This window comes from Nylanderia fulva, unplaced genomic scaffold, assembly GCF_048542155.1.
Source record: "Nylanderia fulva isolate GAGA-0341 unplaced genomic scaffold, ASM4854215v1 Scaffold23, whole genome shotgun sequence".
NCBI lineage: Eukaryota > Metazoa > Arthropoda > Insecta > Hymenoptera > Formicidae > Nylanderia > Nylanderia fulva.
In genome coordinates, this window is record NW_028190293.1 from 377,997 (window position 1) to 394,134 (window position 16,138).

The following is a 16,138-nucleotide window of genomic DNA, read 5'->3' on the forward strand; positions in this document are numbered from 1 at the left end:
ACGTTATAAACGCGGTTAAAAATAGCTTTACACTTTCTAACCATCTCGAAGAGACGCCAATCGAAGCAGTTTCTTGCGAGGTGCGAATGTGCGATGGTCGCTCTTTTATTAGACGTGTCGCTTTCTGATTATTATTATTCACGTTTGCTGACAGATTACGCGGGTAATGTAGCAAAACCTTGAACAATGCAACGCCAAGTGGTTTAATCGAGCAGAGATTTACTTAAGAAGAAATTCATCACTTTAAATTGCTACAAACATTTAAGTCACATGCGAAGCTTATAAGCCCCTCATTAATAATGGATAATATGAATAGAAATCATAATTTAAATCGTCGACTTTTTACACGAAAAATAAATTAAAGTAAATTTTTTTTAGATATCGCGCCTTAATCTCATAGCCGCTGTTACAATGCTTGATTGATCAAATTAATCAACGCCAACGTAATTGACTACTTCATTCTAATAACCCTAGCTTTTAATTGCATGATCGATGCGATAATATTTATCCCAAGCAATAATTCTCTACATGCTCGCAACCAGTATTAAATCTTCTGAAGCTTTACTTCCTAGATCTGAGTAAAAGAGTAAAATGTGGAAGGATTATGGACATGTTTTAAAGAAATCACACTTCGTGGAAATCGCATCTCTTTCTCTCTCTCTCGTTCTATCTTTATCTCTCACCTCTGTCTCTCGAGTCGAGAGGCGAGAGAAGAATTACTTTTGAAAGGCAAGCGGGCCAAGAAAATCACAAGCGCTCGACACATCTCTATCCAAACGGACGTTATATGCCGTATGCGACAATGGCTACGCTTTCCTGTGTACACACGATGATATCCACACACATACACATGCACACACACACATACGCGCACGCGTGTCGTTGCATTTACAGAGATAAGCTCGCTCCTTTCTGAAGCTTTGACAAAGTGGGCCAAGGTCGGCCGACTTTTTGCGCACTTGTCCGTAGTTTCTTCAGTTTGGGACACGCGGTGATCCGATGCTATAAACTTTCACAGAAATGTGCCTTCTTATCGTATCTATCGCGCGAGCGATCATCTGTAATCTTAAATGTCTGATCTTGATATTTCAACAAGAGTTGACATCAAAATAAATTCGCGCACTGCTGATGCGACGATAAATCTTTGGTCGCGATGCAAATTATATACGGGAAATACTTCATCGCTGCCACCTGCATCACTAGGTGACAAGAGTGTGTGACAGATGATCATCCGCTGCGAGCGAAGTTTACGAGGCGCAAAAATGCACGTTGTGATTCACGCGAGCGGCTCAATCAATTAAATGCGTCCAATATATATTTGAATCTAACGAGATTTTTGACGACGAGAAAAGTCTCGTCTTGTGAGGAAATTCATCAACTATACCACCTACAAATTGATGTAGACGCCCGGCCGCGATCTCACGATCTAAAATGGTAACGATGGGAATTAACAGCCCATCTCCGGCATCTTCTTCGCTCGTACGTATATCCGTGTGCTGGGGCAAAGTAGGGTATACATACGAGATTTGCGAGCATTGTTACCGGCGACAATGCAAACTGCACGAGAGCACGTTGCTCAGGCTGCTCTATATAGAGGCTAATTAGACTTTAGTTCGAATCGCTCAAATTACCTTCCAATTGGCGTAGATGGGTCGTTGAAAAGGCGTAGACTTCTCTCTTTCATATTAATAGTTCATAAATAAATAAATAATAATAATCGTTAACAATAGAAGAAGTGGGACTCTAATAAAATTGTCGACTTGGATTCTTCGGAAGAATGTTCTTAATATTATAAATATTCATCAATCATTTTTATAGAGTACATTATTTCGCACAGAATTTATTATGAAACATTTACATTTAACAATTTTCATAGATTAATTAATAAAATTAATCGAAATAGAAAAGGTAACTTTTTTCAACCGGATGCTCTAAATAAACAAAATATGTATATATCTAACATGACAAATTATATAGTATTTTATTGGATAAAAAATATTTGTATATCTAGAATTAATATTCGTATACATCTATCTATTTCTACCTAGCTTAATAGTTTACTTTTCGATATCTCAGACTCTACTTTCTACGTTCAACTGAATAAGATAAATCGTAAGCGATAAGCGGGAAAGAGTTAATGTTCAGTTTAGAAAACGCATTGAAACGTTTATTTTTTCACGTTCTTAAACAGACATGACTTATTTTTCTATTCGGCGATTCGATTTCCCAGAGGATAGTCTTTAAACCCGTATATGGATCAGAAGGATAACAATTACAGAAATCCAGGTGAGTGAGAGCACACACCTGTACCACATACCTGTTATATACTGCACTCGAACGAAGAGCATCAGCAAAACCGCCGTGATCAGTCGGGAATGCGGCTGAGAAAAGGTGTACGTCCACCTTGGACGCGACATTTTTGGCTCCCTCTGCTTCCGCCGCGTCAGTATCAGGCCTTTATATTCTCGTACATCCCTGAAATTCATCACCGTGAGTCGACGTCTACCTGGCGTGAGCAGGTCTAGTCGGCGAGCGCAGAACCGTGACGGCGCATCTCCGCAGGTTGCGCTCGTTGCAAGGTGCAGCCTACGTACGTGCATAGGTAACCATGCAGCCGCGTCGTAAAAGTTAAGTGCGCTACTCACGATTGAGGGAAAAGGAAATAATCGCCGCGCGTTCTCCGATATACACGCACGCGGGAACGGTTTATTTACCCCGTGTGGTTTCATCTTCTTCCTACGTTGTGCGAGAAGCGACTTCGGACTTTTGCAATCGACGCTCTAAACTCCTACTGCAAAACGCGCATCGCGAGTTTTGAAACTGCGTTGCATACATCGTTTCTCATTAGATTGGAAGAGAAATTTTTCATGTATTCCCGCAGTTTATTCTGAACCTTTATGCGCGAAACAATATCTCTTGTTTAAGATCGAAAGTGAATTTCTATACGCGCAGATATGTGAAATGAAATGTTCTTTTTTGTCCGCCTTTTTTTCATGAAGTTATTACAGGATTTCTTCACTTTCATTTCGTATTACATTCTTTTTTAATAAGATTCTTTAATTTAGAGTCTTAATTTAGAGCCCGTTTTTCCTGCAATAAATGATTCCATTCGAACCAATCAGTGAAAACAATCTTCTCTATATAGACAGAATAATTTAAATAATAGAAGATTTAAAAATACAATACTAAAATTGTTTATCTTACTAATAATTTAATAAACCTTTTGAATAAATTTAAATACTTGATATTTTTTTAAATGATTCGAAGACCTCTATTTAATATGTATTTATATTTTAATATTTATAAATTAGATATTTATAATTATATATATATATACAAAAAATTATATAATATATACACAGAATATTAATAAAAGTTGAAAGAGCTCTACTTCAGATGCCTGAAACTGCGAGTGTCTAAAATCCGGAGCAAAAATGTCATCAATCAATCTTCATTTAGTCTTACGAAATAGCAAAAAAGATATAATCCTTGCAAAATAATATACCAATTTCACACTATTCGATTCGGACACTAGACGTCGATTGCCGTAGAAAGAAGCTCGCGTGTGCGCGCATAGTACATGAAGAAAAAAACATGGCGACAAATCGACGTGAAGATCTATGCCGAGGTTCTTGCATACTTACGATTTCACTTTCGACGAAACAAGCGACCGTAACTCGAACAAATTGACGTTATGCGATTTGTGCTTGCTTGATCAATTTTATATTTTCCGAGAGAAGAAATGTACCTTTTCTTCGGATTGTTTTTTATTTGCATTCGCACGTGCGCGTGTCTCTCCTCTCGGAAACGAATCTACATTTATATTAAATTGAGATTGTTCCTTATAAAAAAAAATCTCTCATGCAAGATTCAGAATGGAGAAACCCCACGATTACAATCTTAAACATTTCTCTTCATCATGCATTCTTATATTCTATATATTCTTTAGTCTGTGTCTTTGCCGGATGAAACTTTCGCGCATCGCGTTTCACGGTCAAATGTCATTTATCTCGGCCAGATGCGGGTCATGTATGCGTGCCACATATCATCGATCGTACACTATTGAAATTCCAAAATAAAAAAAACCTGTCCGAAAATAATAAATCTTTTTTAAAAAATTTTGTAAAAGACATTCTAAAATAATAAAATATAATAAATAATAAAAAGACATATAAGACTTAAGAATATTCTCTATAGACCTATATTTAAATACTCATTGTAAAAAAACTTTTAAAAGTCTTTTGGAAAAATAAAAGTATAAATTGTGGAAAATCGTATTCTTATTTTTTTATTAATTAAAATAGCATTTAAACTTTTGTTTTAATAAAAATTAAGTAGTATTTTCTGTATATGCGAGATTGAGATAAATCAGATAAATTATTACCGAAAATAGATAAAAATTTACAATATTGTTATAAATTAAATGTGTTAAAATATTGTAATATGTCAAGATAATTTCTCATATGTAAATCGAATTTAAATTAATCGGAAGGAGAGAAAACTATATATTTCTCAGCCTATGTCTTTTTGATTATTCTCAATGAAATACTCGATTAATTTTTCTGTTTTTTATAAGAGAGAAAGAGAGAGAGAGAGAGAGATTGCAAATATTGAAGACAAGTATGTTTGTCTTTTAGAATATTTCAATAGACTTTCGCTCGCGATTATTCGTTCGCGTCGCGTTTCGCGAATATATAAAATAATTCTACTTCTCGCGACGTTTATCTCTCAGCGAGAAAATGTTGAGCGGTGATAAAACGATGGTAAGTAGTGCATTTATAGATGATCTTAAGAGAGAAAAAGAGAGAGGAGCAGCGTTTATTGATTCGTCGAATAATAAAAATCAGCCGTATGGATAGTGGATGTAGGAGCGGAAAATGCGCTGTGTAGGTGTCTGGAATTCTAAATGACAGAGTCAAGTGCACTCTTGGATAATCGGCCCTAAAAGCGCGAGCATACCGCGCGAGGAATGTCCTTTCGAGCGAATATATTTCTTCCTCGAGAGTTCTTATGACCTGTGTAATATCAATATACTTCCTATATGCGCAAGAGAACAGGAGAATCAGGAAAACTTTCGCTATTACGTGTTTCGCGCGAGCCAACGGTAGCTGTCACGCTCGGACGAGGTTTCCAGGCATCATCGAACCGATTGAAAAATAGACCTACATACGGTCTAACTAACTGACCATTCGCCGCCATTCGAGACCTAATACTGCATTTTATAACTTTAATCCCGCACGAGCGGATTCATTATCGAAGGGATAGAAAGGAAGTGAGTGATTATCCTGATGACAAGGGACGAACGACATTGACGGCAATAACTGTGATTTCTTACTAGTTGGACGATAATTAGGTTGCGCACTTATACGCCATTCGAACGTATAAATGTTTAATATAAGACTTTTCAAGAAAAGCTTAGAGTTTACGAAACGTCTAAAATATTATATACATTATATGAAATGATAAGGTGATGTGATTTTTATTTAAAAACTTGAGAAAATGAATGGAAATTTTATACCACATTGCATTGAATTTTTCGACGATGAGCAAATTAAAAATATCTCGCGCTATGCAACTTTTATCCCAAAATAAGTTATATTCTAATAATAGAAACTAGACTATTTTAATATCAAAAGTTGAGAAGTGTGTTTTGCTTTTGTATCTAAAAAAAAATGTCCGATTTCCAAACTCGATATCAGTTGCCAGCCGCGTTTTTGTTCGCCAGCGACAAAATGACAAAACTTTCGCTCTAATTCGTGCCTTCACGAGTGAACGGAATTTGTCGCGGTCGATTGGATGAGTGTGCACATCGTCGCTGCACGATTTATATCGACCAAGAATCGAATTTTCGAAATTCGGTGACGCACTCGAACATGCTTAGTCAAAAAGCTAAAAAAATGATCCGTCCATCCGAGATGAGCCGATCGTGCGCGAGCATTTTGCACTGACCTTGCAGAGAGCACCAGACGAGAGGAACCGCTCGCACCGGAAACCCAAGGTCTCGCAAGATACACTCCGAGGACACTCCACGCGACACACTCTCCGACCGAGTGAACTGCCCTCCTTCGTGCGAGCTAATAAAAGACACCGTTTGTCGAACGAAATCTTCGGGATGCAACTCTTTCTCTTCTTTCTCTCTCACTGTCCACCTACGGGGCACTTTTGCCTTTGCGTTTCACGAGTGACTGATCGCGGATATACATGTATGCATTTCGCCACTTTCGGTGCACCTTCGACTGTCCCCCTCTCCGAGAAGGAGACCCCTCTCTTGAAATAACGTATCCCGTTTCGCTGTATCAGTTTCAAGTGATTCGTGTACCTAGCACACACCTAGCAGGCGCCGCTTACGTGCCTCGAACGTACGAGGAAGGAATGGCTAAATGTTCGCTGCAGGTATAGCAATGTACCTAACTACTCTCTTCTAGGTTTATCCCCCTTTCCGGGCGTCCTTTCGCTTTCAGCGGCCACTGACCACCGATACTCAGCTCTCCATGCACTGTGTAGCACCGAACGAGTGCAGCCTTACTTCCTTCACTTTGAGATTCCCTTCGATGCACTCTCGCGGATCGCATTACAACGCCAGCGTGACTTTAGATCTTGGAGCGTTTAAGAGGTTGTTGAAGGCGTGGTGCATTATTGTGGCATACGTGTCAAGTTCATGGTCTTTCGCTTGGCTAAAGTTAACATTCGTTCCGTCGCGCATTTTTCGATTTCCAAAATATATCAAGACAAATTCACTTCTCGACCGAAATTGTGTGTATCTGTAAATACATTTTATGAGATACGCGTAATCCTTGAAACTAATTTTTTTCTTATTATTCTCAAACAGAAATCAATGATTATAAAAATTCGATGTTAAATAATTCAGTATTCTTTAGTATACTTATATATATTTAATATTTTCAAAAATATATATATATATATATTATATACTAGTTAAAAGAATTAATTGCATAAAATTAAAGTGACATTTCTAAGCCTTTATTTATTTGTTCTATTCTGATCAGACTGTAATGTTTCAAGTTGTATTTGATCAACCATTTCACTTTCGATGTAGCGTAGACTGTATCTCATAAAATGTTAACAAATCGATCGATCAGCGCGCAATCGCAAAAATCCAAATTATAAGAACAGATTTCACCATGTGGCGGATCGTAAAACTTATCTGCTCGCATAATGCAGAGCTTTTTTGCGCCCGTCGCGGTGGTTTCACTATAGAATAGATATTTGCATGGCATTATCAAGCGTGCCAAAGCAGAAGAAGAAAGTCTGAACGCTGCACCTTCAGTTATTCTAATTTCTGTGTCCGTCGTATTACAGTTAACGATAATCGGTATCAAGAGAAAGAGAGAGAGTAAAAATTGACTTACAAATTATGGAGAGCTTCTCCGATTCGCGGTGGGACAGTTAAAAGTTCATCGAACGCTTTCGTTTCTTTTACTGCATTTCTGGACCATCACGCAGCTTGTTTGTCGTACGGGAAAAAGTAATAACCATCGGCGCCGTCTCGTCTAAAAACGAACTTTTTCCTTTTTTTTTCTCCACGTTCATCTCGCGTTCCTTGCGCGTTGCGCCCCTTCGTTTTTACGACTTTTGCGAGCTATCGGCTCCGGAGGGCCAAACAGCCGGGACGGAAAAATTATTAGAATTGTCGGTTACACAAAAATGTACGGAATATCACCGAGTGGCCGCCAAACTTTACAAAACATACCTATAAAAGAGCGAAAGAGAGAACATTTATCGTCGGGGAGAAAATTATAGATGTAGAACCACTTGCAAATAGTATAGTATCGCGTTGACTTGATGTGCAACGACTATTTGTCATTATACGAGTGATGTAACCAACGTCCGTTTTACTTTCGAAAGCGCAAACGTATCGTGATGTACGGTACGTTTATTATTCGCGTGTATTTTACATTAAGAGAGCTTTCCATATTTCTCTCTGTTTCGAGAGAGAGAAAGATTCGCGGAGAAGAGACGCCAAATGTTGGAAGCGCCATCGTATTTTCCGTCTCGACCTTGGCCCGGTTTACGATAAAGCAATTCCTAATGACTTAGGCCGACGCGAAAGCGATTGTTTTACAACTATCGGAATAATCGATATCTCGCTGCTGCATCGCATTGTACCGCATCGGTTTGTGCAGACCTTAGACCTCGGAACGAGACTGCGGCGGACAGGCTGCAAACGAGCCAGTATTTAAGAGAATCCGGTCTCGTGCCAAAGGGGCTACAAGTCGTCGCGAGTGTTCCAGATGCGAGAGAGCTTCAACTATATGTGAAAACGTCCCTCGGACTCTTGCCATTTTTTTATCCACCTCGATCGATCCGACATTTTTTCTCTTAACAAGAATAGTAAATATCCAATCAAGTTTTATATATCAATGGAAATTTAATTACAGACGGAAAAAGAAACCTTCTTCTTCATTTAATAATCATTTCGAATGGATTCATGGTTTTTCGCGAAATTCACTCATAATATTTGACGAGAACAAAACTATTTGATTACAGAAATATTTGCTCGTTATAAATAATGCAAAAATTCCGATGTATATTTATATGTATATGTATGTATGCCTTTTTGAATTCGTGTTCGAAATCATTATTCGTGAATACATTTCGCTGCGCTGATTCTCTGAAATACGTGAAAGGCGAGGCATTATCGCACGCACGAGGCGGAAATATTATTCCTCTTTCTTTCGCGATAAATCGCCAACTATACCTGTCGTGCCAGACAATGTCGGTCATCGACGCTTTTCTCGAACGACGACGTTTCGCGCACTTTAAAATCAATCGAAAGTCTGGAGGAAAGTGCCTCGCGTTGATCCGCGCCGATTTTTCACTCCGCCTTTCGTGAACAAAACGGAACTTTCTTCTCTCTCTCTTAAAGTTCAAGGGGACGCTCTCTCCGTTCGTCGCGCATCAAGACGAATCAAGGAAGTATTATCCGTCGCGGCTGATTACACCCCATTCCGAAACGACGACGGTATCCAAGGACGACAACGCGCCGTCATTCGAAAATGAAACGTACGGACGAGAGGAGAGGCACAAAAGCAATTTATTCTTTTTCCACTTTAACTCACATTTCATCCGACGCTCCAATAAATTGTTATCGTCGCGGAGGATAAGCGATCGGAAATATTATTCTGTCCGATTATATCACCGTTCGTGACGAGCAAGATTAGATCCGGAAGCAACGAATTGTCCGTTCGATGAAAAGCGAAATAAAAAAGGCATTTAAAACATTCTTTTTTTTTAAGAACGAAAGAATTAAAAATACAAAATGAACATATTGTTTTGTTATCCTGAATTATTTTTTTTAAGTTATCTATATAGATGAAACTTTTTTGTAAAATCTCAGTTTTTATTAGATGAATTTAAAGCGAGACCATCTTCGTTCTCTTTAAAATACATTTACATATATTTTCCATTTTCATGGAAATGATTCCGAAATTATCTAAGCGGAACGTATTTAATTCTCATATGTTTCTCTGTTACAAAGAATTGAGAAGAATGTAATAATAATCTCGGTTTCTGATACGCTCAAAAGAGAAAGTAAAAAAATACATCACGCAAGATCGTTTTATTTGACATTATTATATATTATTTTACATCCTGACATTGATCAACATTCCGATTCGGACACACCCGCAAGACATGGATTGCACGAAGAACTTATTTCAAAGAGGACACAAAATAGAGAAAAAAATGTCAATCACTAACCTCTTCCAAATAAACTCTAACATCAATCAACGGATGTCTACAATAAAGTCTGACTCTCTATCTTACGGTACTTGGCAAAGTCATGCAATGCTCTAGTCCGTTTAGCTTGAAATTTTGAAACAACGACTGGATTTCATTTCAGATTCGTCCAACGCGTTAAATTTCAGGACCGAGTCCGATTTCCCGATTTTACGTTCTTTATACGACATTCGGGAATATATTCTCCGGGAAGACACAAGAGCGAGCAGACGAATGAGAAACTACTAAAGAGCACTGGACCATGATAGAGTGGACCGCGATGTTGGATCGTCAAGCTTGAGCGATCATCGGCGCACAAGAGATGACACGCTCGAGCGGATCATCGCTTCGACACAGTAATGAAGGATTTCGCCAGATTTAGCGGGACAAAGATGCGCTCGATTCGGTAGGCATCATCTTGGTAGAATAGCATCTTGAGCGTCGCGAGAAATAAGCGGGTATCGAAAATCTATCATCATACTCGCTTGTTAACCGATCATCAACTTCGATCTGATTTCTCACTCGACGCGGAAGAAGAATCGCCGATGAATCGAACGCATTTTCGCGTGTAACATTACTTCAATTACTATATCGTGCACCAATGATTATTTGTGTACAAACAAAATCTTTTTCTTTATTTATTTTCATTGATGAATCAAGCATGAAACGTCATGATTTTCCCTATAGTTAATAGTGCTAATACATACTGCACTTGTTAATTAAAATCCTAAATGATGTAAAAAATAGTATAACTTTTTTCAATATTTTAGAACACGAAATTAAATAAATAATTTTTAAAACATTTAAAATATAAACTAAAAATGAAATAAAAAAGCCTATATTAATAATTAGTAAAAAAAAGTGCAAGTTGCACTTCCACAATTAATATCTTTTCTGAATGATCCAGTGCTCACAATAATTCGCTTACGATATATTCTTGACACGCGTTAGTGGTATATCTTGATATGCGTAGAATTCCAAGCTTTCATACGGATATCAATAATTGGCAGGTATTACGACGTCTTAGTGAGATTGACCACGTGGCTCAGTAATTACGTCGGTCGCACTAGTCAGTAGTACCGTTTAACTCACATACATGTAATAAGTCTTTCGTCAAGAAATATATTGGTACGATGCGCAAAAGTTTCAAGATAAACATATGCCGCATCTTCAAGTTTCTAACAAGATATTATTATATATTATATTACTTCCTACAAGTCTTACATTCAACAAACACTTAAAATAATGCTATATATTTAACGTATTTGAATAATGTTCATATTTATATTCACGAAAAGCTTATGTGATTATTTTTAATATAATGAATATTTTTATTAGAGACACGACAAATATCAAGTATATGTTATCAAGTACACAACGTTGCATATATACAAATATTGCATTCAAGAAAAAAAATAAGAAAAAAATATTCCTTATAATTTTCTTTTCATATTTGATATGATTCGGCATCAGAAATGTTTTATTATGTCATAATTTTGAAAAACAAAGTTAAAAAAACTATTTTTAATGTAATTCATCATGCTACAACTGTGGTATGTGACGTGCTAGAAAAGTTTTACTTTACGTTTATACAGTTAGCATACCGTAAAAAGTTTCAACAATTTTTTTCGGAAAAGTATATTTCATAAAAACGTATTATACGAGAGAAAGAGGGAGATCCATTTCTGAATTTCCGCACGCGAGAACTGTTCGAAAGCAGGTTACGGGGCTAGCAGTCGGCGGTGAACAAAGTAAACAAAAAAAAAAAAAGGTAGAAGAATAAAATGGAATCCTTATTCCGCGGGCGATGAAGCCTCGAGCGTGAAGGCGTCGCTTGAATTTCAACTCGCGGCGGACTATCCGCTCGTTCCGTTTACAAACAGCCGCGAGGTGGAGTGGACCGAAAACGCGGGTCACCGAATGTTCTCGTTTGGCGAAATTTTTTTACATCGAGGAAACGGCGGGGTCAAGGTTCGCGCCACACCCAAAAAAATCAAGATATTCGTCAAGATAGAGAATAATGTGATTCAAAATTTGTATCATCTTGCAGGAGATCGGGAAGACGAAATTTATAAATTACAAAAGGAACAAATTCACAAATTGACATTTCTACACGTGAGAAACAATGTAGGAAGTCTACATTTTACGGTTCAATAAATCTGTATAATTTTATATAGAATGACCAGTAAAAAAATATTGTGATACAAGCACTGAGATAATCCCTCGTGAAAAGGCGAGTAAAACTATCGAACAAGATTTTTCCATTAGTTGCACTGCGCTTTCGGAAAAAAATAATTCTGTATATACATATATGATAAAAAAACACAATAATCTCAACAAAAGATAAAATCTTTTTCTAATTCAAGGAAATATAAATTGTTTCCCGTAATTTTTTTATGCTAAAAATAAATCTTCAAAATATACTACATATATCAATTCACGTGATTTTAAATTTCAAAATTGAGTTTTAATCAAACATTTTTCAATTGTTATCTATCTTATATAAGAGCTACTTAGATAATTGAATATAAATATAATATTAAAAATGTTTAACATAAGGAAATCAATATGACGGGTATATAAAAAGTTTTTTAGTATCCTTGCAAATAGCGTAGAGATTTTTCAAATTTCCAATTAGGAAACTTACGTTAAAATTGCTGATATGACGGTTATAATATTAAATAAGTTATAATTATAATTTTTTGCCGTGTAATAAACCCAACACTTGATCATGAGAAAATCTTATTAACTTTCATCTTTTCGACAAATTTCTTTTAAGTGTTGAAATTTTTAATAATACACGTGTAAGTTTGGGCGTAAAACAAAACTTTTTTACTGTTATATATCCTTATAATATGACGAATTACATTTAAAAAATAACTTTTTAATTAGCTTTATATTTTTTCAAAATTGTCCAACATAAATTTAATATAAAATTATCATTTTCTTAGAATATTTTTTTAAAACTATTTTTCACATAAAATTTCTATAGATAATATTATGAAACATATATAAGCATAATTTCAATATGATTACATCTTTCCATAATAATCACATGTTTCCATAATGAAATATATTTCCATAGTGATCATATAATTTCATACAACACATGTGCTTGAACATGCAACACTTGAAAAAATATGAATTGCACTTGTACATCTAACAGACTCATCATATTAATATAAGTACAAGCAATTAGGTAAAATCTTTTTCTATAAAAACAAATCAATAATTTTGAACAGGAAAAATGATCTCTATTTTATCGATTCTGTTGAATTGCGAGGCACGTTGAGAGTTTCATGTATCTTGATCCTGAACGCGAGCGAGACAAATATCGAAATACTCCGAACCGAAGACAAACGTCATGACGAATCGACTTCGCTTACCGGTAATGCGTATCCACCGATGCGATATCCCAGACATGTTCCACGGTCGTCCCTCAGTAATATTGCAAACGATCGGGAATGCGGCTCGCGTCGCGCGATTCGCGATTCACGATTCACCGTCACCGGGAGAGTTGAATGCACTCGGACTCTCTTCTCGCTCTCAGCTCCAATCGCTTCTTGCCGAGCCGACAGCCGACCGTACACTGGGCTGTACTTACCTGCGCTCACCTGGCTAGCGTATCCTGCTAGCGGGCAGATGAGAGGATTCCTATTCCTTCCGGGTTCTGCGCGATCGCTCTTCTCTCGGCTCTTCTTCCCCTCGATTGTTTCGCTCGTCACTCATCATTCGGCTTGTCATGCTTTAACACTTAGTAGTAAGTCATCTGGCGGTCTTTATAGCCGATTCTCGCAGGTGTAACAGTTTATCTCGAGTACTTTTACATATTCGATTCTTATAGTCCGCTCCTCTATATAATCGAGCGAGCGTCGACTGACTTCAATCTCTATTCAAGTAAAATCTAATATTGACTCAGGAACGGGATTTTGCCTTACCAATTATTCTCCCTTCTCGCCAAAATTTATTTTGTCAAAAAAAGAGAGAAACTTTATATTCATTCGAGTCAAGTATTCGAGCCTTGGCAGGAAAAATGCTTTTCAACTCGACCAAAGAATAGAAAAAGGGATACTATTTCGAGATATATCCTGTATAAAGCAAATTTATCTGCCAGGTGCAAACTTGCACGTTACAGACGTAATCAAGCGAGATCAAATCGATTCATATCAAAAATCACTATCAAACGACGTAAATGTCCAAAGTGGCCGGGCGAAAGCGAAAGGGATACGGACTAGCCGTATCTTTTTGCAAGCTAAAGGATCGCGCTAAAAGATATAAGGAAAACGCACACGTATGACGAGATACGGAGACTAGTTCTGTCGAGGCGACATGCAAAAATTAAATAAATGTGTTACCTTTTCGATACACACACATATTATATGTATAGCGGCTCGGAAAACGGGTTCGCATAAACTACAAAACACGCCGTCCTTGCACGCATTTTCATGCAAAACACGTAACCACATACCAGTAATCAAAGATAGACAAGATACACAAGAAACCGTATTGTACGCAAAATTCGCATGCAAAACGGATCGTTTTAACGGTAAATTTATCTTTACAGATTGTCACACTCGCGAAAAATATTACGAACAAAGTACAGGTCGAACAAAGCTACACTAGAACAAAATTTGTTAACTCGATTAAACCTTTTAACTAAATATTATCTTGTTAATATTGAACATATATTAGTATTTAAATCAAATATACATTTTGTTCAATTTAATATGTTACATTTTATTTAAATATTTTTATATGTTTAATTAACAAACTAATATTTAGTTGAAAGGTTTAATGAAGTTAACAAATTTTTTTTAATGTAGCTTTGTTCGACTTATATACTAAATGTCTTGCCAATTTTGACAATTCAATATTATTGTTGCAAAGTTTTGTAAAAAAATTAATTGTTTAAATGTCTACATTACATTAATATAATCCGTAGATTTAGTAATTTGTCCTTATATCAAAGCAAGTTTCCAAAAATGTTACTTTATTAATTTAATTTTACACGAAACTCCAATTTTCTACTTGTTTTGTAAATAAGGATTGAAACTCGTTCTATTAAATTGATGCAAAGTTTATTGAAAAGTTTGTCGTTTATTATTAAGTTTAAATGCATTCTCCAGCACTTACAAATCACTACACAGAGATAATTTTCTCTTAGAGTTTATCCTGAAAATCATGGTAATCGTGAGACAATATGATATTAAAAGACTTTTACAAGAATTTCTCTGATTAATATTTATCACAATAAACAATATTAATATCTACCACAATAAGATATAAAATATGTTCGATTAATTTTACTAAAATATATAGTTTCAATAATTTTGAAATATATTTAAAAACTTATATTAAAATTTTAATAATTCTTTAAGTGTTTTAAATCCAGTTTAATCGCTCATAATAATTTTAACATACAGGTACAGCATCATAATTTTCGACTTATTATCAAACATGATAAAATTTGTAATAAATTTTGCAGTAGAACATAATGAAAAATTCTCTCCGTGTAGATTATGATTAATGAAATTTGCAATGCAACAATAAACCGGATCAATTTTCTTCATTTGCCGAGTGAAAGTAATGTATCGAAAATCGATCACGACAAAACGAAATGTAACGAAACACACGAACTGAATTGACTTAGGAATCTCGCGACTTATTCTCGTCACCTATAGCGTAGAATAACAATGCGACTTTTACGTGGAAACTAGGTTGAAGAAAAAAGAATGTGTGCAAGTTTGAGAGCATCGAAAGAAACAATGCTGCGTTGAACTTTTTTCGCATGATATTTATCTTTCCGAGCTAATTAAGCGAGCTATACCTTTACCTATTAGCTCTGAAGCTCATTGAAAACCATTCGATAAGTCAAATGTTTGCTGTCTTCTTATAATTGATTTTACGATGTAATTGGAAGAAATATCAGAAAGAATATCAACTAATAATAACTCATCCAAACACGATTATCAAACCAACATTTTAAAAAAAGATAGTCATATATTTTCATTTTTGTAAAATTAGAGATAATTAATTGTTGTGGATTTTTTTAAACTTTTATATACACGTAGATTTATGTACGCACAATTTATAGAAAATATAAAATAACTGCGAAAGTGACTATCCTTTTTAATTTCAAAATCTCTCTCTTTTTCTCTTTCTCTTAACCTTTTTAAAAATTAAAATCAAGACTTATAATAATAAAAATCACTGTAATACAATTTATATAATAAATGTACTATAAAACCTTATTTAATATTGATTATATAAAATTATGATAAAATTAGAATCATATATATTTTCAAGATTGTAATTCTAAATTATTTCTTTAAAAGAAAAGATAAAAGAAAAGTATCATATACAAGAAGTTATGTTATATTGGCAAAATCCTGAATTAAAA

At 35.6% G+C, this 16,138-nt stretch overlaps 1 protein-coding gene across 1 annotated transcript in view; it reads right to left on the reverse strand.

The window, feature by feature from the left end:
• Cad89D (cadherin 89D) overlaps positions 1 to 13,237 on the reverse strand; it is a 28,619-nt gene extending 15,382 nt beyond the window's left edge. Inside the window, 2 exon segments of the mRNA XM_029301061.2 lie at positions 2,318 to 2,475; positions 13,125 to 13,237. Coding sequence (XP_029156894.2) covers positions 2,318 to 2,417 — 100 coding nt within the window. The 5' untranslated portion in view covers positions 2,418 to 2,475; positions 13,125 to 13,237.
• Between the last annotated feature and the right edge of the window lie 2,901 nt (positions 13,238 to 16,138).